General features: G+C 51.5%; 1 protein-coding gene across 13 annotated transcripts in view; it reads right to left on the reverse strand.

The window, feature by feature from the left end:
• Positions 1–27,469, reverse strand: part of Lrp8 (LDL receptor related protein 8) — a 71,189-nt gene that overhangs the window by 21,128 nt on the left and 22,592 nt on the right. For 2 of the 13 annotated variants that reach the window (XM_042682320.1, XM_042682280.1), the window contains exons 3-9: positions 16,833–16,955; positions 8,806–8,934; positions 5,616–5,999; positions 4,689–4,814; positions 3,796–3,918; positions 203–322; positions 4–129 (exon numbers count right to left, since the gene is read on the reverse strand). In XM_042682320.1, the coding sequence (XP_042538254.1) occupies positions 4–129; positions 203–322; positions 3,796–3,918; positions 4,689–4,814; positions 5,616–5,999; positions 8,806–8,934; positions 16,833–16,955 (1,131 nt within the window). Of the gene's footprint in view, positions 1–3; positions 130–202; positions 323–1,837; positions 1,877–3,795; positions 3,919–4,688; positions 4,815–5,615; positions 6,000–8,805; positions 8,935–16,832; positions 16,956–27,469 lie in introns of all 13 variants that reach the window. The other 11 variants (XM_042682328.1, XM_042682311.1, XM_042682377.1 and 8 more) reach the window with 9 other exon arrangements.

Here is a 27,469-nt window from a genome sequence, read left to right on the forward strand (position 1 = left end):
TACCTACAGCCTTGCAGTTCTTAGTCAGTGCGTCCATCTCGTAGCCAGGGTGACATTCACACTTAAAATAGCCCTTGTAATTCACACAGATCTGGCTGCAGGCATCTGGGTCTTCACACTCATCAATGTCTGTGGGGAGGAGCAGAAGTCAGAACTGGCAGGAGGCTGTGCCTCCATTTGGGTCGATAGGGGGAGGTCTCACCGCCACAGGTCTTCTGATCCAGGAGCCGGAAGCCTGCTGGGCAAGTACACTCAAAGCCGATCTTGAGGTCAGTGCAGATGTGGGAACAGCCACCATTGTTGTGCAGACACTCATTCAGCCCTGGGGAGGGACATGGGCCCCTGAAGTTGGTGCCCAGAAGGGATGAGGACAAGGTGGGGGAATGCAGAGCAGAAGCAGAGCCTCAAGGCAGCAGGACTCCCAGAGAACCAGGAGGGCTGGAGACCTCATTGAGCCTCAGCTTCATTAACCAGAGGGCAGGGATAGAGGAGATCCAAAGAGTGCAGGTCCTTGCTCAGACCAGACACTAACAAGGACAGAATGGAACCAGAACTCAGGTCTTTGGCCTCACAAACCAGGGCTCTGTCTACCAACCTGAAGTCTTTTGGAAATCTATTTCATACAGCTCATCCTTCCTTATGATCTCAGGTTCAAGGGGGCTGTATGTATAAGGTCCAACTCTTAAGACAGCCCAAGAATGCCTGCTTGAAAGGCCCCTGCCTGTACTTCTCCAGACTCAGGGAGTCTATGCTCCTCCTGGAGCAGCTGACTGAACACTCTGGAACACCCCCAGCTTTTGCAAAGTTCTTCTTTACAGGATCTGTCTCCTGAGCTTTTCCCCCATTCTGAACAATGCTCTGTGGTTTGACCAGGTGCAGGGGGCTCCTCAAAGCTTCCTTAAAGGCACATGTCTGGTCCCCTGCCATTCAGATGCCTTTCTCTGGATATACTTGCTCTGGACAGATGTGCTCATGTCCCATTCTGGGCAGAGCACAAGCTTAGTGTGCCAATCAGAGGGAATCCAAACAACACAGGATGGCCCCATGCTGTTCTTATAGTATCTGAGTTTCTTAGGCCAGGGCTTCCCTTCCCCCCCCCCCCCCCCACCCTGCCCCGTCTGTCATGGGGCTTGAACTCTGGGCCTGGGTGCTGTCCCTCAACTCTTCAGCTCAAGGCTAATGCTCTACCACTTGAGCCACAGTGCCACTTCTGCTTTTCTGGTGGTTAATTGAAGATAAGTCTCTCAGGGCCTTTCCTGCCCAGGCTGGCTTTGAACCGTGATCCTCAGACCTCAGCCTCCTGAGTAGCTAGGATTATAGGCATGAGCCATTGATACCTGGCAGGCCAGGGCTTTTTCTACACAGACCTATTGCCAAGTCAGTTTTCTCCTACTGTCTTCTTAACTCCTCTCATCTCAGCACCTGTGCCTATTCCTCCACCTCATCACAGGCCTGGTCTCAGGATTACCCACTGCTGCAAGGAATGAAGAAATGCCAGGAGGTGCTTTAGATCTGGTTTCCCCATCCTCCACTCCCTCACCACCTTCTGGAAGGTCCTAAGGGAAGTCAGGAGTCCAGGACCAAGGCTCACCAAGTTCTCACAGCATCTCCTGAGCTTTAGAATCACAGGTTAATTTCACAAGCCAAGGGAAGGAGTCACACCACCCCTCTGCCCACCAGGCTCATGCACTGCAAATCCAGCCAAGCCAAGCAGAGCTGAGCTGAGCCAGGCCTGGCCATGCATACAGCTGGTCTGAGCTGCCCAACCCAGGCCATGCACAGCTATGGGGTGCCCCCACCTCCAGCTGGAGCCATGCTCAGGGAACGTCCCCTTTACCCCTGGGCCTCCTCCTGTTTCCCTGGAATGCTGGTGCAACTGAAAGAACAAGATCACAGCAACCCCATGACTAGGAGGTCCAGGGGTAGCTCAGCCAAGTCCAGCCCTGGGAAGCCCCACACTCACACTCTTGGGAGTGGGCTGAGACACAGTACCTTCAGAGTAGACTCTAGGGAGGACACTATCTGCAGGAGTTATTCTATCACTGTACACACTCTGATCTCTCATACTATCTATATTACTTCCTGGGTACCTTCATTCATTTGTTTGCTCATTCACTCACTGCCTCATTCATGCACCCACTCACTTCCTTCCTCTCCATGTGCAGGTGGCAGCAACGTTAGTTCTGTGTATTGAGCACTCACTGGAGTGGCATATGTAGGCTGGCTCTGAAAGGGGAAAAGAAACTCTGGCTCAAAGGGTCTGGTTTCTGATGATAGACGAGCAGTCCTCCAGGGCTGAAATGCGTTGGGGGAAGAGAAAGGAAAGAAGTCCCGATCTGTCTATCTCTGTCTACCTTCCCCTGAAGGCCTGAAAGGAAGTTTCTGGCCCTCCATAATTCTGTCTAGCCTGGAGGTGATTCTGTTAAGGAGCCAGGAGAGGAAGGAAGGGGAAGGAATGGTATTTGAGGCTTCCTTCCATGGAAAGAAGTAGTGATGTCATGTTCCCCAGCATGCATACACCCTTGCATGCTCACACCTGCATGCATACACACACACACACACACACACCAGCTTATATACAGGGACACAGAGAGACTTGGGGACTATACTGACACATCTACACAGACTTGAACACACACACACACACACACACACACACACACACACAGATGTGCAAATGGCATTTCCCTGCCTTGCTCAGGAGATGTGGCTATGGACATACTGACCTCTCACCAGCACAGAGACAGAAAGGAGGCACACAGACACAAGCACATACATGCATACTTCTCTTTGACATGTCATGCAAAAAACAAAAGAGAGAGTTTAGTAGGCTAGCAGTCCCTGAATCTAGGTTTCTTCTTTTGAGTCTTTCTTGACAAAGCCTAGGGGCAGGTAAAGTGTCTGTTTCCACAAGCTCAGATGGAACTGAATAACCTTCATGAAGCTACTCTTTCTTTCAAGCAGTTTGGTTTTTAATCTGTGAAGGGGAACGAGAGATACTGTTCTCAGGAACTCCAAAGCACTCAGTTTCTGAGTGCCCAGGAGAGAAGGTGCTGGCGACGTCTCTTAGGAGACAGGGACAGGCCTAGGCTCTTGTCTTCAGGGCTTCTCTATCCGAATCCTCTGAACTACTGGCCTGAGAGCGACAGAAGAATGACTCATGACATCTGGAGTCCACATTAGATCCTCTGTTCTCTCTCGCCTGGCACCCACCTGCGAGCTCTAGCCTTAAAGACAGCTGCCTCACTCCATTCCTTACTTTAGTCCAGCGTGAAAGTGTGCTTTCTGCAGCAGGTCCCGGGATGGTGCCACCTCCTAGGACTGCCCTATCCTCACTCAGCATGGAGCAGTGGCCCTGGGGCGTGTCTCAATTGGCAGCTGTTCTGTTCTTCCTCCTTTCTCCCTCTGTAAGGTTGACTGCACGGGGCTGGTAGCCTTAGAGACCAGGGAGCAGGACAGGAACTCCAAGGAAAAGATAGTTGCAGAATGCACACACTCAGAGGTCTAAATGTGGAAGGAATGAAGAGGAAAGACCAAGTTTGTGAGGAACAGCCTAACGTTTGAGCATCCAGGCTGGAAAGGAAGGTACTTAGAGCTTTATAGAGATACAGCACAGAACTCATTCCAGGGATAAAGAGCCCCTTCTGAGGCCACAGGATGGCACACAGGCCCAGAGACAGTAAGATCAGAAAGTGTCAGAGCAGAATGGCACATGAGGGCCTGGGACCCAGAGGCCAGGAGTGGGGGGTTGGCAGGAGGGTTAGTCCAGTTATTGGGTATACACAGGTACCATACCACACTCTTTCAGAAGCTCATCCGACCAGTCTCGGCAGTCCCTCTGAGCATCACACACTTTCCCGCTGTCCACGCACTCGCCACTCTTACACTGAAATCTGCGGGGACCCTCACAAGTTGACTCTGTCGGGCCAGACAAGAGAGTGCACAGTGTCTGTAAGACCATGTGTAGGAAGGGCAAGGCGGGGCCAGGGCCCACAGAAGAGGAATGGAGTTCCAGCATCAGCCCCCACAGGTCTCTGAGGAATAGCTCAGAGCCAGTGGAAGCTCTGCTCACAGGACAGGATCCCAGGGATAACCAGGATGCTGAATCTCATCTAGCTGGCAGGACAGGGAGGGTCGGGGGGAGGAGGAGTATCTGTTTCTGATTAGGCAGCACTGGGGCCCTCGGAAAGACCATGCAACAGCCCCACAGAGACCTTAAAAGGCTGGAATAAGCTCAGGGAGAGGGGGGAAATCTTTGTCCATTCTCCCTGATGACTAGTGTGTTAGGGTCCCCTCTGTTCATATAAAAGGCAGGTGATGACTAGAAGAACAGGATTCAGCCTTTGCTTAGTCTGAGAATGAGTGAGGGAAGTCAACCCAAAGCCTGCGTGTGAACAGTTGGGAGAGGAGATGGCAGGGCCTAGATTTCCTGAAGTGACCTTTGATGTCCCCCCAGCCCCCTTTCAGTTTTTGCCCAAATCCTTAGAAATCCAGTGCTGGTGCCTCTGGAACCGCACAGGAGAGGGGGCCAGGTGAAGAAGGGGCAAGTGATGATCTGGGGGCAGTGTATCTAAGGGACTGAGGGGGAGCCTCTCAGCTCTGCTCTCTCCAGGTGAGGGAGGGGGCCTGTGAGGGCCGGGGGACTCAGGAGAATGCTGCTCCTCCGCTCTGACCACACGCAAACGCACCCTGCAGGCAGCCAGCTTCATCACTCCCGTCTGGGCAGTCTTGTTCCTGGTTACAGCGTTTGATCGCAAGGACACAAGTCCCATCCCCACACTGGAACTCGTCCCCATGGCAGGTCCCTACTGCTGCTGAGAGAGGGCAAGAGGAGAGGTCAGGGTCAGTGTGGTGCTGGGATAGCTCTCCCCAGCCTCATGCTATACCCCCTGGCAAGAACACCAGTGGCTGAACTTAGGAGCCCCCTAAGGACACCTGGCCAAGGCACCTCCAGTTTACACACTGGAAGACTGAAGCTCAGAGAGGGGAACGGCCTTGTCTGCAGTCACACAGCGCTCTGGCTGGCAGGGCCAGGACTAAAACTCAGGTCTATCTAACCCTGTCCATCATCTCTCAGAACAGACACGTGGCCTTCTGTGGAGTCCTGATGCTCATAACTTAATGACTTTGTCCCCTCAGTCACCTCTTCCGGAGCCAGGCATTGTGGGGAGTGGGGAATCTGGAGGCCACAAAGAGCCAACCTCCTCTCCCATGCTTCCGGCCAGAACTCAGGGGTGGAGGGGCGCTGAGGGGTGTACACAGGAGGCCATCGGCCTATGACGGACTGTGAGCAGGCAGAAGGACCTTGAGGCAGCTCCCTGGAGGGACCTAGTCTAGCTGGAACCGTTTGTAGAACGTGATAGGCCCAACAGGGAGGGAGAGCACGTGGGAGGAGCTCCTGAGCACACAAGGAACAGGAGGAGTCTCAGGAGGAGAGGCCGCGCAGAACCCGTCAGGGCCCCAGGCCTGACCTCTCCCGGCCCACGTCTCCTTCCTGGCTTAAAGCAGGGCCACGTGTTGCAAGGCAGGCAGGCAGGGAAAGCACGCGGAGGCCCGGCGGGCCGGTGCGGGCTCCGCAGCCCTGGGTGGGGCTGGGCGGTGCGGTGGGGGCTTACGGCAGTCGGCCTCGTCCGACTTGTCCTTGCAGTCGCGGTCGCCGTCGCAGCGCCAGCCCAGGTGTATGCACTCGCCGCTGCGGCAGGCGAACTGGGCGGTGAGGACGCAGGCTGCGGGCGCCGCGGTCCCCGCGCCGGCCCGGCCGCACAGCTCGGCCGCCTCGTCCGAGCCGTCCTCGCAGTCGAATTGGCGGTCGCAGACCCAGCGCTCGGGGATGCAGGGGCCGCCGCCGTCGGCGCCGCAGCGGAACTCGTGCTGCCCGCAGGCCGGGCCCGCGCAGCCGCGCTCGTCGCTGCCGTCCCCGCAGTCGTCGTCTCCGTCGCACACGAACAGGGCGGCCAGGCAGGTGCGGTTGCTGCACTGGAACTCGTGCGGGGCGCACACTGCGCGGGACAGAGAGCCGGTCGGCCGGCCGCGACCCCAGGCTCTGCCACCCGGCCCGCTGGTCCTGCTACGGAGGGTCCCACCCTGGCCTGTGGGGCCGGAACGGGTCCTTGCCAGAGGCCTGCACTGGGGGCACGGAAGCTTCCAAACCGGGGCAACACACACCTGCCCCTGGCTGCGCTCCCCAGACCTCAAGCAATGAGAGTTAAGAATTTCTCCTGGCCCCCAGCAGCATGGCGGGACAAAGGAAGAGCTCCAAAGCTGTCCCCAAAGCCAGGAAATGCTCTGTTCACATGTCTAAGCCCAGGCGACAGGGTCTAGGATGTTCCTTGATGGCCTAGCTGTGAATAACCTGCTCATTCCAGCCAAGTCCCAGCCAAGCATCCATGGCTCGGGCCCATCACCTTCCTCCTGAACCCACCCCAGGCTCCAGCCACCCTACAGATTAACCCCTGTGCACAGTCTTTCCTTCCAGCCTTTGCTCCAGTCTCTCCAATCTTCTGGGACCCACCTCTTGCTCACCACTGCCTCTATAATTTTTTTCACTCATGAATTCTCATCCTTTAAGGGTGCAAATTCCATCCTCTCCGTAACACACCGTGTACTTCTTTGATTGGCAAACCTACCTCTGCCTCTGTTCCTTTTTGTCTTCCTTGGACAGCCAGCCCACGTGTTTAAGTTTCATGTCCTCCATCTGTCCCCAGGCTACACACAGCCCAGGGACCATCATATCCTGAAGGCCTGGCATGGAATTCCCAACAGGGAGTGCAAGTGCAGAGCATAGTAACAGACTGCCATCTACTGACTGGGATAGTTAGGGGTGTTTAGTAATTAAGGGCATAGGTCATGGGCCCTGTCTGGTGCCTTGGGCTTCCTCCCTCAGTTAGGGTGAACTCAGAGCAAGGAAGACCTTACAGACCAGTCCAGCTGCTAGTTTCTAGGTAGGAAAGCTGAGTTTCAGAGAGGAGAGAAACTTTTCCAGGGCCATATAGGCAGTCCATGGTGACGAGAGAACTTAGGTTTGGGGTATTTCCTTTCTGTTTTGATCCTTTTCCTCAGCTTTTCTGCATTTTATTTATTTTTTCCCCCTTTGTTTGTTTTTCTCCCGTCTTGGCATGTGAGCTATTTTCAAGACAATGAATGCCTAACCTCCTCCCTTCCTTTGTGTCTTCAGACACTGGCCAAGAACTGGCCCTGTGTCAGGTGGGTCAGAGAAGCAGGGGCTGTGACCGCAGCTCTCAGGGTGGTAGCAGTACCAGATCTCTCCACATGGAGGCACCCTGAGTCTGTGTTTCTATTTTCTGGTGGAAAAAAAATGTCAATTTTCATTGTTCCTGAATATAATATATAGTGATGACTTGAGTTTCCACAACACAGGCAGTTCATGTCATGTATTTTTGACAGCTCTACCAAGTTTCTGACAGCTGCATTTTATCTCCTTTTGGGCTTTTGGGATACGGGGGCATGGGTGGGACAAGAACACCCTACATGACACTGTAGCCCCTCTCAAGATGAGGCTGATGCTTGGATTAGCTCACCTCCTGCCTGTCTACACTCAGCTTGTACCTGTACAGGATGGGAGGACTCCTGCTCTGTGAGAGTCCTGGTAGAAAGTGCTTATTAATACTGAGGTTCTGAAGCTATCAGAAACTCTAAGGTATTACCACCTAGGCCCAGGGAGCCACTCACAGCACTCATAAATGAAAGAGCCTCAGGGATGGCAGAATTCTTCCTCTACCCAGGTGTCAGGTAGCTGTGGCCAAATAGCCTAAGAAGACCTTCTAATACCCTGGCTCCAGTAGTTAATGGGTAATGTTCCTGTCCTAGTAAATGATCACAGCTGAAGAAACAAGCCAGTGTCACCACTTTAAAACTGCGGGTCCCAGACAAGATCTGCTCCCTCTCCTTACAAATGGGTTCCTGCATTAGATCCATCCAAACTCCAGACTTAGAATCTCAGAGTGCTAGTAGTCAAGTCTTGGGAAGAGACAGCTTCTTGTCTGGAGCAGGAAGTTAGAATTCTCACAGAGAGGCAGCAGTGAGCAAAGTGCCTGTCAAAAGCTCTCCTGAGTGACTACTCATAATCTCAGCCCAGCCTCACAGCCCCAGTAGTATAACCAGTCTACTCTCCTCTGTGACCCAGTACCTGGCACATAGTAGCTACCAATCGAATTAAAATGAGTGAGGCTGGACCACAGCCCCCATTGGCCCAGGCCTTGCTGGCCTGCTCCCCGAGGAGCAGATAATCCTGTGTTTAAAGCTCAGTGATGTGGAACTATCCCGATGACCACGTCCATCTGTCCCTGCTGAGGCTGCTGGGAATGTCTTCCCCACCCTGTGACATCCGAGATTTCAGCAACAGTCATCCTTCCTACCCCAGGAATCTATCCCTCCTCCCCAGCAATGCCAGTGCCCTGGCTCAAACCACCACCATTCGTCCATCCAGCATGCTCCCTGGTCCCCTGCCCTTGCTCAGAGATTGGTAGGCTTGTGGAATGGATGAGCAGATGCCAGTTATGATAAAGAGCTTTGCATTCCAGACCTGAATTTGAATCTCAGTTCCATCACTCAGCCTTGAGTGGCACTTTTCCTCCCTTGTCTGAGCCTCAGTTTCCTCACCCTTAAAATGAGGATGATAATGGCTACTCATGAGGTGATTGTGAGGATGACAGAAGAAAATGTCTCCCAAGTGCCTGGCGGTTACTATGTCTTGATTGTTATGCTTTCCTTTTCACTCCCAGGCCCCACTCCTCAAGGTTGCCCAGCTAGGCTTGGCAGACCCTGGAGCTCTGACTCCAGACTCACAGGTAGCACAGCCGGCCTCATCTGCTCCACCCTCACAGTCCTTCTCCCCATCACAGCGCCAGGAGGCAGGCACACACTTGTGGCTGGTGGGTCCACAGCTCAGCTTCTCTGCAGGACACACTTGCCGGGCTGTGGAGACAGATGTGTATAAGTTAGCCAAGGGGAAACACAGGGCGTAGTGCCAACCAGACCTTCCACTTGGTCCCAGCCACCTGGCGAAAGGCCCTGGGAAATCCATCAAAGCTTTCTGTCCTGTCTCAGTTTCTTTAGCCAGAGCCTCTGTCTGCCCCTAAATCTTAAATCTGACTTCCTCCACCATTGCCCTGTGTAATGTTCTCTCACAGGCCCCTGGTCTCTGACATTCAAGTCCCTTCTCTGTCCAATGACTTCTTCCTGCACCTAGCCACACCCTCTCACCCCTCCAGATCTCCCCTTGTAGCTCTGGTGATGTGGGGCCACCATGTTCTGCAATCTTCCCTGCCTTTTCCAGCTGTGGGCCTTTGGACCTCAGTTCGCCTTCCAGATCAGAGGCTCCAGATCAGAACCAGTGGATTTGAAGGGGCTCACTGAGGCCCCAGCAGCTCCAATTCACCCTTAGCATCTCTCTCAGAGATGAGTGATGGTGGTGGGGTCAGCCGCGGTGTGGCAGGGCCCAGCGGGACTGCGCAGCTATAATTACTGCAGCTGCAATCAGAGGCTGACTCAGTCAGGGGCCTGAAGCCCCAGGTTGATTCTCGATTTGGAAGAAGAAATGAGAACACTACCTGGGGCCAGGGGCTACTCTCATCCTGACCTTGCCCTGATCCACGTAATAGCTGAGGCAGATGCACCTCAGACCTTCATGGTTGGCACATACCGACTTCCAGGACATACAGAATGACCAATCTCAGTGGTGTCTAGGATGTGCCAGGCACAGGGTAAGGATTATGTCCTATCCTCCAACACAGAGCTTGAGGACATGGGCTCTGGAGTCTGGCTGACTGGTTATGTGACTTTGGCCAGAAATATTTATTTCTACATCAATAAAGTGAGGATAGCATTACAACCTGTCTCACAGGATTGTTATGATGACCAGGTTAATGTCTATAAAGCATTGCCAAGAACACTCGGCCCAGTGCTCGCTAGATGTTCCCTATTATTATTATCTGCGCAAGTCTTGTTTATTCATTCAGTGAATAAACTTATTCAGCACTACTGGGGACCAGACATGGTGGGGTAAGCACTGAGTTCCAGTCACACAGCTGGCAAAGAATGGTATGAGGATTCTGGCAGCTGTGTATGATGCCAGAGACTAAGCATAGTCTGTTGCTCCCCAGAGGCAGGGACAACTCATGTCTCAATCTGAACTCTGACCTCAGACTAGCTTCTTCTCCTCTTACTTCTATAGCTGGGATGAGACTACAAGGGATGGTGAACAGTCACAGAAAAATGGGGTAGGGGTATATGTGTCTACATTAAGGGCCTTGGACAACACTATGCCATGGCAGACAATGCTGTGCTTGGCCACCCAAGTGCGGGCCCCAGGTTATCCTTAGAAGCACATTTTATGAAGTACACAGCAGTCCACTGGGAATTCCGGATTCATTTTACAGAAGTTTCCCTTTACAGAGTTCAGTGAAGTACTGACACTCAGTGACCTTTTAAAAACAAGCTACCTTGGGCTATCATGTCAAGTTGTGATGTGAAGAGGATTAGGAATTTGAAGATTGCAAGTCCCTCCAGGTCACCTCTATCAGCCACATACCACAGAACCTCAAGGAAGCATTTCTGGGTCCCGCCAAGACATGAAGAAGCTGAAAGCTAACCAGCATCTCCCAGAGGGAGAGGAGGCCAGGAAGCTGTCAGAGGTACAGGTTACTGGGCCCTAGCTATGAGCCAATTCTAGGATTTGAAGGCAGAGTACGGAATCTATATTTTAGTTAACAATCCACCCCCAGGCCAGGTGATTCCCAGGTACTTCTGTTTGAGAACCTCTGTACATCAATGTGTACATCCAAAACATATAGAATACTTTACCTCTTTCACATACAATGATACTATAAAAGTGATACAGGTGTTGTAGACATTTACAAGTGCCTGAGAAAGCAATAGGATGGAAGAGCAGGTTACCACTCATCCCTAAACCAGATCTCAGGAAACTGAACCTCTTCAGGGAGCTCAAGAGTCTCATGTCCTAGGCACCTAAGGTGTGTCAGGCTGCTCTATACAAAATACTTTATATTTGCTTATGCCCCCTACTCCCAACCACCAGCCCTGCTTCTCAATTAATTTGGAACTTAATCCCCAATGTGGTAGTGTTAAGAGGTGAGATGTTTAGGAGGTGATTAAGTCATGAGCCCTCTTGAATGGGTTAATGCCCTTGTAAAAGAGTTCCCTTGTCCCTTCTGCTATGGTAAGATGACACCATCTATGATACATTGACTCTGTGGCTTTTGCAACTATAAGCAATAGATTTCTGCTGTGTCCAAACGACACTACTTAAGATATTTTTTACAATAGCCAGATTCAACTAAGACACACCATTACCCTCACTCTGACAAATAAGCAGAGCCTTCAGGCTGTGTGTACCAATTTTAGGGCTACTTTTCACAATGGACTAGCATATCAGCAGTGTTCCCTGGACTGAACAAAGCAGCATTTCTACAGGTAAGTACTCCATTGTACAGATGAGGAAACTGAGGATCAAGAAGATCAAGACCTGGCCCAAACATACAACTGAGAGGCAAAATCTGAGTCCCAGATTGCTGGTGGCTCATGCCTACAATCCTAACTACTCATGAGGCTGAGAACTGAGGATCATGGTTCAAAACTAGCCTTGGCAGGAAAGTCTCTGAGATTCTTATCTCTAATTAACCACCAAAAAGCCAGAAGTGGAGCTATGGCTCAAGTGATAGAACACTAGTTTTGAGCAAAAAAGCTCAGAGACAGCACCCAGGCCCCAAGTTCAAAACCGGCACCCCTAACTACTACAGTCCTGCCCTTTCCATCAAACTTTGTGTGCTCAAGACCTAGCCTCAGATTCTCCTCTCCAAAGGTCAAGTGACTAAAAGGGCGCTTGGACATATGAACCACATCCGGATGTCTGGTTCTGCAGACCCCAGTGTAGCAGTCAGCTGGCTGAACTTTTAATGAATATTTATATAGTTAATAGCATAACCTTTCAGCAAGGACAATGATTAAACAATCGTCTGCTTCCTTTCTTTATAATTAATAAGACATTTGCTGTGTCCCTAAATAGACAGCTCTAATTACAGGCTCTCAAGGACTCAGCAGTGCTGCATACCATCACCTCACCTCCAAACAGCCCAGACTCTTGGAATGCCAGGCTAGAAGGGCCTTGGAGGTAATGTTGATGAACATCTGGAATGGCAGGAGCCAAAGGTTCAGACAGGAACTGGATATTGGTGCTCCAATATCCTGAAACTCCTCGGCTGGCCTCTCTTAGGATGTAGCTAAGAGTGAACATGGTTTTCCAGGCTCCAGGCTAGGCTTCTGTACTACAGAGCTCTAGGAAGTGCTGATGAAGAGAACAAAGCCCAGAGAGGTAAGAGGTCTGCTTGAAGTCTTATGGTAAGGAACACAGCTGGACTTCCATCCCCCATCTATATTTATAACTTATTGCACTTAACCATTGCTCATAAGAAAAGTAAACCCTATTGGTTTGTCCCTAACACCTTGGAGCTATAAGACAGCTCCTATATCTTTGCTCTGGCAGGCTGTGCAGGGTGGCCCTCTGAGGCTTACTTTCAGCCAAGGCCCCAGGCAACATGATAGAGGAAAAACAGTATGGGAGTTAGAGTCACAGAGAACTGAGTCCCCATTTTATTTACTAATGCTAAGGTTCTTGGGCAAGACAATCTCTATGTACTCCAGCTCCACTTAAAAAAAAAAAAAGCCTGAATAATCTATGTAATGAAATGTGTAGTTTAAATGAGGAAACATAAGCTGGTGCTCACATCTGTAATCCTGGCTACACAGAAGGCTGAGATCTGAGGCTCACAGTTCAAAGTCAGCCCGGGCAGGAAAGTCTGTGAGACTCTTATCTCCAATTAACCACCAGAAAACCGGAAGTGGCGCGGTCGCTGAAAGTGGTAGAGAACTAGCCTTGAGCAAAAGAGGTCAAGGACAGCACCCAGGCCCTGAGTTCAAGCCCCACAACTGATAGAAAATAAATAAAATAAATGAGAGAGATCTGATGGAGAGATCTGATTTCACCACTATGCAGCTCTCATCCCCGGATAGCCTCTCCTTCTGTGACAGGTGTGTCCAAGGGGCATCTCTAGCCTCAGGTTCTATGAGGCAGGAGTGAAGAACACCACTGCAAAAAGACAGGCACCTCCAAATGCTGGTGAGGGGCCTTGAAACTACTTTGGAGTGGCTGAAGGTATTTACTAATTTCCTGAGAATCCTGCCCCAGAAATCCAAACCCATGGGTCTTTCTCCAATTCATAAGTTCACAAATGAACAAAAAAAAGGAAATGTCTGTTGAAAAAAAAAAAAAAGAATGAGAGTACTTGGTGGCTGCTCATTGTCAAGCAAGTCTAAAGTGTCAACCTCCAAAGAGTCTCCAAATGGGGACTGCCAGCTCTTAGACGCAGGCTATAGGAACCACCAATGTCACTCTGCCTAGCTCCTGCTCCACCTAAGAGACCATTCTTCCGTAGAGAAGAAGGGAGCTACGCCACATGGGATCAGGCAAAAGGCTTCTAGCTAGGGTAGTCCCTAACTTGCTGAGTGATGGCAGAAAAGCTCCAGACCGCCATTTCCTAATCTATAATAGGAAGGTGAGTTTGGCTCATCAAGAAAGGCCCTCTTCCCGGTTTTAAGATGAAAGGAAAAAAATCCATATTTGTAAGTAGCACCCAGAGATGTAACTTGCTCCCCTTGAAGCACTCTCTCCTCTGCTCGCTACACCCCTCCCAACAGATGCCTGAAGGTGGGTCAGAGCTGACTCCAATCAAGGGAGCTATAATTAGAGCTGAAATGCTGCTTTCATTAGGCAAATGTTCTGGGCTTTCCCATTGTGACTCTGGCTATATTTTATGAGAACAAAACTCAGAGCCTGACAGAAAAAGAGCTGGGAGGAATCCTGACCAGGCACAGCAGACAGCATAGCAGGAGGAAATGGAACAATTGGGACCCATTCCGGTATGCCTTTCCCTCCCAACACCTCTCTCCCTCACCTACACTCTTTGAATACCATAATATTCCAATGTCTTAATAGTCTAAAATAAACTATTATGTCGGAGGCAGAGGGCTTAGAGTCCAATATGACAATAAATAGAACACTCATTTACTCCAGCTCTTGATTTTCTCATTGGGTCCTTGCATCCCCGTAAGGCAGGTACCATGATGACACTTTACAGAAGAAACAGAGATTCGGGAAGCCTGGACAAGATGCGTGAAGTTTCACAGACAAAAGGACCTGACCCGACTATATCAGATAGCAAATACTATGCTTTACTATCTGTAATATCTCTGTTAGGGGTGAGGAGTGGAGCTCTATCCTGGGAGCTGGCACAGCCCCAGAAACCTGGTAGGCGATGGGGGGTTGCTATGGCAATGCCAATTAAATGGACAGCGGGTTGGCTGCGGGGTTTACATTCAGTTAGGAAGCTGTGAGCAAGCCTGCTACTAGGTTCCATTGCCCCAAATTCTGCCTGACCCTTGTGGCCAACTCCCCTAAGCAGCCCACCCTAGCCACAGGCTCTGCCTGATTCTGACCAAAGTAACTGCACAGGAAGTGAGATCCTGAATCAAAGAGAAAGAAGGTCTCAGAATATGAAGAATTCAACAATCCTGGGACTGTGAAGCCTTTTAATTTCTGGAACATTAAAAGCAGGGCTCAGGCTGGGGCTGGTGGCTCATGCCTGCAATCCTATCTACTCAGGAGGCTGAGATCTGAGAACTGAAGTTCAAAGCCAAACCAGGGAAGAAAATTCCTTGAGACTCTCATCTCCAATTAACGACTAAGAAGCTGAAAATGAAATATGTGGCTCAAGTGGTAGAGAACTAGCCTTGGACAAAACGATCAGGGACACTGCCCACATCCTGAGTTTAAACCCCATGACAGGCACCATTTTAAAAAGGGGTGGGGAAGGAGCTCAGAGAAGGGTGAGAAGCAGGCAGGAGCTTATTGGAAATGACCAGGATAGCTGAAGGAAGAGCTGGGCTTCTCTGTTCTTAGAGTGTTTCCTTGGCTGCTATTCTCACAGGCTTGCTGGTATGGGTCAAACTTCTGAGAGGTTGAAGGGCCTGTGTTTGTTATGAAAGAGACCTGCTAGGGATAGACAAGGCTTTGAAATAAGTCTGTCAACTTCTCTAGGCCTCCAGCTGTTCAATTGCTAACTGAGAGGGGGACCTAGGAGGCAGGGAAAGTGGAACAGTAGGGCTCCCCACAGCTCACAGGGTAGGAAGGCAGCAAGTGCTGAGATGGGTGAGAGGGAGGAAGGTAACACTGAGCTGAATGGATGAGGGGAAGGGAGGGTGGTGAGAGGAAAACTGAGGGGGGAAAACAGGGATGGAGACGGGGTGGGAGACAGGAAGAAAGGCAACGTCATCAGGTGTGGGGAGAGGGGAGAGCACAGCCTTCAGGCAGTAAGACAGCCCCCCACTAACAACACCATCTCCCTCTGCTTTCTGTCCCCAGTGTCCAGACAGTGGGATACCATCAGTAGAGCTGGCTGACTACATACCCCTTCCCCGGTTGTATATGACTTGCCCTTTGTTAGCTGGGCAGCCCTGGCCAGGTGGGCAAACCTGTTTGAGCCTCAGTTTCTTTCTCTGAGTGAGGTCTACCTCCCTTCTCAAGGCTGCCACGAGGGAAGTCCCCAGTGGGCGTGGTGAGGCTTTGTTCCTTCTGAAGCTCAGGACAAAGCAGCAGGCTTCCTTCCTGCCCAGGCACCTCGGGAGAGCATGGAGTCTGGCTATGTGGCAGAGTGAGGAAAGGATGGGGCTCTCAGCATGACTGCAGAGGGCAGGGCAGCTGGGCAAGACGATGAGGGGCCCTTTGTCTGGGGCGGGGGTCCGCTCTTGTTCTCCCTTTCTCTCTCCCTTTCTTTCTCTCACACAGGCTGGTAGCTCTGTTGCTAGGAGACAAGGAAACCCAGTTATCACCAACTGCAGCCCTAGATGGGACTCCAGCCTCCATTGTCCCTGCCTCTGCCTCTGGGGCAGCTGTTACCCCTAAAGAGAGGCTTCTGGGTCCCCTACCAGCCCCCAGCCTCCACATGTTCCACCCCCTACCTCAGCCTTTTGTCTCAGGCTTGCACTGCTAAAGCTCTGCCTCTGGACCACTGGGTCCTTCCCCGCCCCCTTCTCATCTCCTTTTTAATTTAACAAATGTCAGGGAATGACCTGCTGGGTGTAAGTTTGCTTTGAGGATTAGAGCTAGGAAAAGAAAGCGTGGAGAGACAAAGACCAGAGTATGCGAGGCAGGTCCAGGGCCCTCCACCTTACCCCTGGCTACCTCTGTGGTCGTGAAAGATGGAGCTCCTGTACTCCATCCAACCAAGACAGAGGAAAGAGCTGGGCTCTCAAAGGCCTGGCTCTCTGGGCTTCAGTGTCCTCAGAAAGTGACAGTACCTGTCTCCCTAGGCTGCTCTGAGGACAAAAGGAACTAAGGCACACAAAGAGCTTAGCATGATGTGGCACTCCGTAAATGCTTAACAAGCACCCGCAGTCATTTGTGTTAGTGCCACTGGAATTACGATTAGGTTCCTGAAGCATAAGAGCAGGGGAGGCCTGGAGGATGCACTGTAGTCACATCTGAGCAAAGGGATTCAGTGGGCTGTTTCTAACTCTTGATGCTGGCGGAATAGGGTCAACCTGCAAGAGGATTGTGAAGTCCCCAAACCAGCAACAAGCAACCAGATATACTTGACATTCACCAGGAGCCTCCCACTTTCTCCCTGGCACAAAGTGTCCCTTGATCTCCTCACAGGAGTCTCACAAGCTTCTCAGGAAAGTGAACAGGTAGGAAAGTGAGGCAAGGCCCACCCTCCACTAACCCAAGCAGGAGAACTTACTGCAAGTGGCCTTCCACTCATCAGAGCCGTCAGGACATTCCTCCTCGCCATCACATTTCCACCGCTCGGGGATGCAGTGGCCATTGTCACAGGTGAAGTCACTGTCTGCACAGGTCTTCTTGGCTACAGGGCAAGAAGAAGAAGAAGTGGTGAGCACAGGAGGCTTTTCTAAGATACAGGTGGCAAAAGAATAACCGGAAGGTGTCCATTCTAAAAGCTGGAACAAGCCAGACATCAGAGGCTCACATCTGGAATCCTAGCTGCTCAGGAGGCTGAGATCTGAGGATCACAGTTCAAAGCCAGCCTGGGTAGAAAAGTCCATGAGACTGTTCTCTCCAATTAACTACCAAAAAGCTGGAAGGGGAGCTGTGGCTCAAATGTTAGGCCACCAGCCTTAAGCCCCAGGACGGGTGCGAGTAGGCGTGCGGGCACACGCGTACACACACACAGACTCAGACACAGACACAGACACACACACACACACACACAGAGCTAGATTATGACCTCTCATCGTGCCACAGGTGACACCCTGGCCTTGCCCTCTGAGTGAAGAGCTCAAATCCAATAAGGGGAACAGGATCCACTAACATCCAACACCACATCCCTTCCCTAAAAGTATGGTTCCACTGCCACCTCCAAGAAGTCCTCCCTGATCCCCTATAGTAGTTGCTTTAACCCTAGTTCTCAGTCCCTTTACCTGTCTGTCTCCCTACCCCCCTTCCTGGCTCCCCCGCTAAGCAGACCTAAAGTCAAATCTCTTCTGAATGCACCAGGGAGCTCATATCTTGAATCTTAAAAGTAGATGCTCACTTTGTGGCAAGATAAATGAAGTATTCTGTACTCAGGGCAGTGATGGACATGAACATCTCCTAGGAAGACACCAGCATCAATGGTCCCTACCCTGAGGCAATTCCAGAGGCCATTCTGGGGAGATCTATGTCCTTGCTGGCCTTCCTCCATCTACCCAATCTTGGGGACAGTCCCTAAACTCTGAGCCTCCCTTTTATTAACTATAAAATGAGAGACACAGAGCATGGAAGGTTGGCTCACTCTTATAATCCTATATACTAAGAATGTGGAGATCTAATAGATCAAAAAATTCACAAGAACCTCAGCTCAACAAGCCATGTCTGGTGATGCATGCCGGTCATCCCACCTATGTGAGTGGCATGTGTGAAAGGATCAAGATCCAGGTTGACCCAGGCAAAAAACCTCCAAGCCCTACCTATGTACTGCAGTCTCAGAGGAACTAGTTTTGGGGTCAGGCAGGAGACATAGAGGGCTGTGTACTATGGTGCCCCTATCATTCCTGCTCTGTGCCGTGCTTGGATCTGGTGCCTTCTACATTTGGTCAGGACAGAGGTGAGAGCAGTTGTCCTGCCTGACTGCCCTGGCTCTGCAGCTGTGACTTCCTATATAATGGCCCCAGGCGGGTGTGCTGGGACTTCTCTGTATGGAATCTGCTTGCAGGGTCTACTCCCTGTGCAGGCTGGGGCTATGGGTCTAAATGTTGCTCTGAAGTGCGAGGTGGAAAAGGAAAAGTGCTCTGGGCAGGGAGCCAGCGTGCTGCATTTGAGTCGTGGCTGTACTGTGATTTGCCGTGTGTCCAAGTCACTCCTTTAAATGACCTTGGGGCTAGATGTGAAGTCAGGGGCTACCTGGATTCTGCCTCTTCCCAGATGCTGAGAGGTTCTTCATCCCAGCTGGTTCCCCCTCTTTTCTTCCCTTCCTACATTTCCTAATTCGTCCCCACCTTGACTGCTGGTGGTCCCAGCACACTCCACTGCTCACATCATCACAACTTGTTCACACGGCCCTTTGTCCAAAAGGCCTTCCCTAATCTCTAGACCTTGTCGGGGATTCCTCCTAGCTCCCACATTTCCCTAAATCTCCCTCTAGGGTAGAAGCTGGCAAATTTTCTCCAAAAAGGGGCACAGAGTAGGGGCTTTGAGACCACAGAGTGTGTTACCTCTCAGCACTGCCATTGCAAGGCTGACATGGCCAGGTAATAGGTAAGAGCAGGACTGTGTTCCAATAGTTTATTTACAAAGATGGGCAGCAGGTCGGGTTTGGCCTGTCACCTGATGGCCTCATCATCTGATGACCTGTCACCTGATGACCTCAACTCTCGATCATCACTGATTCCCACCCCCCCCCCCCCCCAGAAGCCTAGCATGGCTTGCTTTGCCCCAGACCCTGTGGCACAGGGGAGATGTCAGACTTAGTAATAAGGAATAAGGTAGCTCTCAGGAGTCCTTGAGCCAAATGCCCAACCTCAGCTCCCAGAGCCTCACCTGACCCCAAGCAATCTCTCCCACATCCTCTAGCTGCCTGGCAGGCTGGGGAGAAGAGAAACTCCCCACAGCTGTCTCTGCTACTCTTTTTCATGGGTTTTGCAAGACACCTGCACGTTCCTGACACAGATGCCTCTGCATGTGCAGGGCTAGAAGAAACCCAAGAAATTAGAGTCCACCTAGAAATGGGGAGCCTGAGGCTCAGGGAAGTAAAGGAGCTGGTCTGGAGAAACACAGCAAGGCAGAGATAAATACACACTCTGGTGCCCCCCAGCCCAGGACTCTGAAGCACTCATCCCTGAGCCCTGGGCCAAGGGGTCATGAACTGATGCCAGTGACATCTTTTACTAGGAATTAGAGTCCAAAATCTTCCTAAAGTACTTATAAGAACCATAGCACCTGGGGAATCCCACAAGAAGCTCAGCAGCCAAATAAATAAATAAATTCACATTTCCTAATATCCCAGCTCTGTTTCCTGGGCTCACACGTCTATGCTTCCTGAGTGCCAGTCTCTGTGCCTCATTACAAGAGGCCTGTACTGTCCTCGCTCCACAAATGTGGAAACTCAGGCCTCCAGATGTTAGGTTACCTCCCCACAGGCACATCTGGGTGGGCACAGGGATGTAAGTAGAACTTGAAACTCAGTGCCTGCTCTTCCCCACCATGGCTCACCAAAGCAATACCTCAGAGATACATGTGGCTGGGCCTCTATCTTGGAAACACAGAAGGCTGAACCATCCCCTGTCCGGGTGAGCTGAGAGCAAGAGTCAAGTAGGGTAAGGATGCCTGGGCAGGGTCCAGGAGAACATGGCAGGCTTGTAGAAAGTGGTGAAGGGGCTCTGTCACCATGTACAGGATGGTGGGTTATCTCCCAGGATTATTTCCTCTTGGCATTCTGGAAGCTCAGATGAGCTTGGCCTCACTCTGTGTGTCAAACCCCGGCAGATACTGGGCAAGGCCAGAGCAGCCAAAAGTGCCATTGTAGTCCTGAAGGGCAGTTTTGAGGCTACCAGGCCCAGGAAATGGCAGCTGCAGGAGTGGCTGTCCCATGGTGTGGTTTGTACTTTAGATCTGATCACCATCTGAGCCAGTTTGGATGTTTCTACTCTGGCTCTGGCCTAGAACCTTTCACCTCAAATCCCAGAGACTTCTCACAGGTATCCTAGTAGCTGTCATAGATCCATTTTATAGAAGAGGAAACCAAGGCTCCCAGAAGTGAGGGTAGGTGGCAAAAGTGAGATCTTATCTTGAGCTCTTCTTTCCACAGAGGCCTTCAGCCACCTAGCATCAGCAGTCTAAGGAGGAGAATCCCTAGAAAGGCAAATAATGTAACATGTTTCTCAGGTCCCAGGAACCACAGGATAAGGAGGCAGGACAGAGAAACCATAGAGAGCATATAGCTGCCTGCATGTGGTAGACTCCAGCAATGTGCCAGAAGCAAGCAGCAAACTTGGCCTGAGAAGAAGCAGGCAGCAAACTTGGCTTGAGGCAACTTGTGTTTTGCTACTGCACTGCCCTAGGGAAACTGAGGCAAACTTTCAGGTTTGCAGCTAGACTGAACCACCTGGGCAGGCCCCATTGAAATATATGTTACCATATGGAAAGATTTGGTATGAACTAAAATCGAATCCTGGCACAGCCTCCTCCTCATTGAGCGGGTGTAGGGAGTAGGGATGTGGCAATGTGGCTTTACCACCCACAAGTATGGAAGGCAAAGCAGCCCTGCTGGGGGAATCTCAGTGAATGTCTTAGTGTTAGATCATTCAAAGCGAGGAGTCCACGGTCCCTACCACAAGAGGCTGAGCCATCACCCTGAGGCTGTCAGGGCAGGCCATGCCAGACCCTACCCTCCTGGCCTTGGCCCCGGTTCCCAGGGTGATTTCCCAGCTGGGCTCAAGGCCATGACTCCTTGTTTCCAGGGATTTATGTTCCTCCATGCCAGTCTGCCCACTGGACAATGCCCACCTCTGTGAGCCCTGCTCTCCACAGCCCAGGAATGATACATAGTCATCCAGGCTCTGAGACATCATAATCTAGTGCCATGGCAACAGATGGACTGCCACAAAGGATTTGAGATTCCAGAGGGGAGTGAGGAGGGGCTGACTATGAGGTAGAACGGGGGACAGTGGGAAATACAGGAGTGGGAGCAGCTGTGTGTAACAGGGACACAGGCCAAGGAAATCATCGGGCAAACCATAGTCAGTGGGACTTGGCTTTGCCACTATGTGACCTTAAATTATACAGCTTCTCTGAGCTTCCCCGTTCCTTTCATCAGCATTCAGGGATACCATGCCTATCTCACAGAAAACACAGGGTTGCCATGAGGAGGAAATAGGCTAAGGATGGCACTGGGACTTGATAGATAAAGCAAAAAGTAAAAAGGTGCAGGTCTGAGGAGTATGGATTCCCAGCCCTCGCCCCAGTGGCTCTGTGGGACACTATGTCCATCACCTCTCTGGGCCAGGCTCCTCTTTGGGAGATGGAGATGATGTGTTGACTAGTTCCCCAACCCCTCTCAGTAGCCAGTCTACGAGCTTGTGAAATTATGATGATCACTCAACACCTCCTTGCTTCCCGCCCCCAGAGGCGTCCTTCCCAGAGAAGGATCTGAAATCTCAAGCTGCAGTTCCCACCCACGCCTATCTTGACGCTGATGCAGACAGGGCTTAAACACAGAGCTCTGTCCTGGCTGCGCTGTGTGCCTTGCTCTTGACCATCAGAATGCCCTCCAGTTCTACAAGCTCAGGGTTTCTGAGAGCTCACCTGCCTGTGGGGGGAACCACATTTGGACCCAGGTATTGACTTCTGGTCCCACTGTGGAGTCAGGGAGCCAGGGAAGGACTGCCAGAGGAGTAGGCACTGCATTTAATGAAGAGGCATGAGCCCCGCTGTGGGAGTGAGGAGGGCATAAAGGGCATTCCAGGAGGATGGACTCCCCCAGCCAGGGAGTCCACAGCCACCAGGCTGGTGAGGAGCCAAGCAGCATGAGCCTGGGATCCAGCAGACCAGGGGCCGACTTGCCATGCTAGGTACCAATCTGCCTCTCAGAGACCCAGTATGGCCTGGCTGTCCTTGAGCTCACCCAGGGATTCATCTAGCCTCAGGCTAAGCACCAGACCAGGGCTTGTCAGAGCTTTCCTTGGCTTTGGTGAGGCTGTGCACCATGGACAAGAGCCCCTGAGCAGAGGAAGAGGGGCAGGGTAGGAGACAAGGAGCACGGGTGGCTAGCCACCCACACCACCAGGATTGATATCACTTCTGTGGGAACAGTGTTAGCCACTGGCTTAGCAAAGGTCCTGAGGATACAGGCAAATAGATACCTGGTTGTTTTCTCTAGCACTTCCAATCTCTTCTCACCAAAAAATTCTTTTTTTTTTTTTTTTGATGCTGTGACTATTCATTCCAAGGAAAGTGACCACATCGGGGAAGCCCTGCATGTGCTAGCTCCTGCCAATGAGGATGAGGCCCACAGGAGGCAAGACTGGCTGCAGCCACCCAGCAGAATCTGGTCTTGAGCCACCTGCCTCTGGGCTTGCCCCACCAAACTGTGAACAACAGATGATGTTCACAGAGTACTCAGTGCACACGGGAGCTCAGGGGACCCCAATGGAGAGACCCCAGTCCCCAGAGCAGGGACTTTTTGAAAGAGGGCTCAGAGGAGAGAGCCTGGGTCAAGGAGACAGAGGAAATGTCAGGGATGCAGACTGTCCTCTGGGTCCCGGGGTGGGGAGGGCAGACCCTCCCCCCACCAAAGAACTCCAGCTCAGCCCTGTTACTGAGAGTCCTGGGGTACAGTGGTTTCCCTCCTCTAACAGGGAAAGAGGTCAAAGACTTAAAGCCTCACTCCTCACCCCTCTCCCCAAACCAGGTGCGTAGAAGGGACTCCAGTTGCTCCATGTCCTCTCCCAGGCCTGAGCCAGCACCGGGTGGCCTGGCTCTGCCTGCAGCCAGCGCTAAGGCAGCTGGGCTACTTGTGCCCCAGGCGGGAAGATGAAAGGGCTTTTCCCCACACAGTTACCCTTCTGCAGAGTTCGCCAGGCCCTGGCGTTGCCAAGACGACCACTGCCAGCAGAACGAAGATCCGGGGTGGGGGCAGGGGGCGTGCCAGCCCGCCCCTGGCCTACTAACCTGGCAGGCAGATTTAAATGACAGACCAGGAAGCTACTATTAAACTGTCACCCCAGTCAACGGGACGACAGACCCGGAGTGTTCTCTGGCTGCAGTAACAACACAGCAGGAGTGAGAGGGGGAGGAGCCAGTGGCCCTAAGCAACCTGCACCCCCTAGCAGGAGGCCCGGCTTGCCTGCTTGTCCACCCACTGCCAGAGCCACCCCCTCAGGCTGTGGCGGGTCCTGGCATGGAGCTGGGGCCCAGCACAAGGCCTGGCAAACTTTATTCTTCATCCGTAAGTAGAAGGAACCCTTTTCCCAAGTGAAACTCCTACGTTAAAAAACAAAACAAAAAACCAGATAAAAACAGAGTTGTACTGCTGGAAGCAGGTGGGAGGTGGGGAAACCCCATCAACTGTTTTCCCAACACCCCTCAACAGCCCTGCTGTGGCTTCTCAGAACCTATTGCCAGCTGCTTTGGGGTCCAGCAGCATTGGATTCAATCCTGACTCCCTCCTCAAACACTCAATTCAAAAACCCCATACGGGTCTCATAACATTTAAGACGTAGCCTTGTGTCTCAGGTCTGAAGTCTGTCAATCTGGCAGGTTCTAAGTCCTCTGCCCTCACCTGCACACTCTTAAGCTCTTCTGAAAGTCTCTCTCACATTTACTGCCGGAGTCTGAGATGCCAGTGAGCTGTGAATAATGTCAACTGCTTCCCTGCAAAGGACTGTCCGGTGTCCACATGCTAACACACACAGGGCATGGAGGGCAGGGCTCAGCGGCAGGCTCTGTGCTGCCCAGTGGGCTCCAGGACTCATCCATCCCAACCACCAGCAGACCCCATCTGAGTGCCTTCCCCTCCATCCTCCCCATCCCACCTGGGAAGAATGGGCAGAAAGGACATGAGGACATGGCAGGTGCAGGCAGGGTGAATGGGAAGAATGTAAGAATGTCGGAGTGGATGTGAAGGGCCATGTTTAAGGGGAGCCTTCTTTGCTCTTTCATGGGGGAAACCTTCCCTCCAATTTTTCCAGGTGTCTCCTGACATTCCACTGAGTTACACATTCTAACCAGGCCACATTGTAAAAGACACAGAACACCCTAAAACCCCAAAGTGTCAAAACAAGGAGGTCAGAGGAAAACACCTGGGGGACAGTTCAGGGATGTCCTCCTGGATTTTGGTGTGGGATTTGGGCTTGGGGAATAGCTGGGAAGTATCAGGATGGCCCAGTGTCCTGTGGCCCTGGCAGAGGACACATGTCACTCCAGTAACTGCTCACTGGTGAAGACCTACATGGGTCTCCATAAACACTTCAGGTTGGGGTCCTAGAGGGAGTTGCCATTACTAAGTGAGAACAGGAGAGAGGGCCCCAGCAAGGGAAGGGATATGAGCTAGACTTCACAGACTACAAGATCAGACCCAGAACTTGAACCCATGACCCACCCTAGTCCAAGGTCCTCAGCCCAGGAAGCCTTTCATCCAGCGTATGATGGTAAGGGAAAACTCAAGGAATAGCTCTGATCCCCATTGCTTCAGGCCTGTGACCTCTTCTGACCCTAGGCCTCAGTTTCCTTATGTCACCAAATCCTTGAGGACCTCTTCAGCTGACATTCTGTATCTGTGCTACCATGACAAGGGTTGTGGTTCTTAGTGTACCCCTAGCTCTTCAAAAGGGTTACCTGGGATTCCCACAGCCAATTTCTCCTCCAGACCCCAGTACATCGCAGCTGCTCTCAGACACGGCCCATCCTGGCCTGGCTGTCACCAAGGGAGGCCCAGGCCCTCACTGGGGTATGTCAGACTCCCTGTCGCCACAGGGAAGATGAGCGTCTCTGAGGGACAGACGACAAAGGCGTCTTCCTGTCCCTGTGATTTGTGAACGCAGGAGGTATTGAGCCAGTGACAGCTGGGGGGCTGAGGAGGGGGATGGCAGAAACGTGGATAGGATGGGATCAGTAGGGGTTCTTAGCTGGCGCCTGCCAAAGAACCAAACAAGATACAAGTGTGCTGCTCAGAGGAGCAGGCCACATAACAGGTTATGGCACTCTTCATGACTGGACCAGCCCTATTCTGGATTTTGTCCTGTCTAATTCGCATTGAGATGATTGATCCCAGGAAAAGGGCTAGAACAAAACTCAAGGTATTTTCAAAGTAGGACCTTTACAGGGGCTAAGCAAGGTGGTACATGCTTGTAATCCCAGTTACTCAGGAAGCAGAGCTGGGAGTATCATGGTTTGAGGTTAACCTTGGCAAAAAAAAAAAAAAAAAAGCTAGACTCTCAACAAGCCAGGTACGGTGTGGAACATCTATAAGGTGGAAGTAAGAGAATCTTGGTTGGTCCAAGGTAGGCTCTAGACAAAAGTGAGATACTACCTGAAAAATAATGAACACAATATAGTGTGTAAGGGATGGGGCTCAAGTGATAGAACACTTGCCTAGCAAGTATAAGATCCTGAGTTCAAACACTACTACCAAAAAACAAAAAAAAAGCTAGACAAAATAGCTCATGCTTTCATACCTATAATCCTAGCTACTTGGGAGGCTAAGAACTGGAGGATTGCAGTTTGAGGCCAGCCCAGTCAAAAAGTACAGGAGATACAAACTCAACCAAAATCTGGGCATAGTGGTGGGCACCTGTCACTCCAATAACATGAGAAGCTGAGATTGGGAGGTTCGTAGTGATGTGCTCAGACAATAAGACCCTATCTAAAGAAATAATTAGAGCAAAAAAAGACCTGGAAGTGTGGTTCAAATGCTACAGTGCCTGTCTAACAAGCAGGAAGCTCTCAGTTCAAACCCCAGTACTGCCAGAAACAAAGAGAGGAAGAGAGGAAATGAGAAGAGAGGAATAGAGAAAAAGGGAGGAAGAGAGAAAGACAAGAAGAGACAGGAAAGGACAAGAGGAGACAAGGCTGATAACTCTTAGCATGTGTGGTCAAAAGATCGGGATAGCTCCCAGCCTCTCCCTCCCTCCCTGCCTTCTCCCCAGGCAAAAAACATCTGCCCTATCCAGAAGGAACCCAGCCTCTTCTGATGCAGGGACCTCCCTGGACAGCCAGCAAGACCACTTGGAGTTATGAGCTTCACAGCTCTGTTGGAGAGAGGCCTTGGAGCTCCACTAAGACACCCCATGTCCCTTAGCATGTAAACACACCTGTCCTTGTGTTACTGGCCCCTGCTGGGAGGAAGGGGAGCTCTTCTGCTTCTCCTGTTTCTCCTGTGGCTCAGGAGGTCCTACTCTGTTGCCAATATGCTAGATGAAACCAAACAAATTTCTCTCTGGGCTCTCAGCATCCATTAGCAGTGACCAGGATGCCCAGAGTTTCTACAAGGGGCCCGAGAAGCCCCAGGGTGCCCATCCTACTTCCTATGGAGTGATAAAGTCAGGGCAGTAGTGCTCACGCACCTTCCTCCCAGGGAGCAGTGGCAGCTCATGCTGGTCATTGGCTATGGCTAAGTGAATATGCAAATGTTTCCACCAATTAGGCTGTAGGAGAAATATTCCCAGGAGGACCCCATCCTAGTGATGAATGGGCAGTGACACCCTGCTGCTGGGAAACCCATCTCCTAGGCCTGCTGCCTCTCGGGGTGCCTCTCTTACTGGGCCGGGGTCCTTTGCCTGTAAATGTGGGGAAGGTAGTAAGGGCTCTCTGCTACCTCCAGCCCCATACTAGCCATCCAGGGAGCCTCAGTCAGCCATAAGCCTCAGCAGGAGGCCTGCAGGTTAGGATGTGGGTGTGAACTTACTGAGGCCTGAGGCTTCTCTGAGAGAAAAGTTACACATTCCTGAGAAAGGGGTTAGTACTGGGCTGAAGGCCTTGGCCAGGGGAATCCTGACTATACTATATGGCCTTTGCTTTCTCTGTGCATTGGTCCTTTTCTTTCTCTATGGCATGATGGATTGGGCAAGAGGAGCTCCAAGCTCCCTTTGTTTTAGGTGTGGGGTTACATACACACCCTGTCAGGCCCAAGTCCCTCGGAGGGAGGGAACTGTGGCTTGGTCCCAAGCTTTCTTATCTACTGCTGTCACTCCAGGTAGAGCTGCTGTTCATCTGGAGCCAGCAGATCTTCCTCTCAAAGCCATCCCATAATTAGACCCATCTATTTCCTTGCCCTGGCTGGCTCCCATCTGGATTATGTGGCCAAAGGCCTTTGCAGGGCCCTTGGGAATTCTTCAAATGCTCAGACCCCTGGACATCTGCCTCCATCCCCATTCTATATCATGGGAA

This window comes from Dipodomys spectabilis, unplaced genomic scaffold (genome assembly GCF_019054845.1).
Source record: "Dipodomys spectabilis isolate Male_0828 unplaced genomic scaffold, ASM1905484v1 ptg000002l, whole genome shotgun sequence".
Taxonomy (NCBI): Eukaryota; Metazoa; Chordata; class Mammalia; order Rodentia; family Heteromyidae; genus Dipodomys; species Dipodomys spectabilis.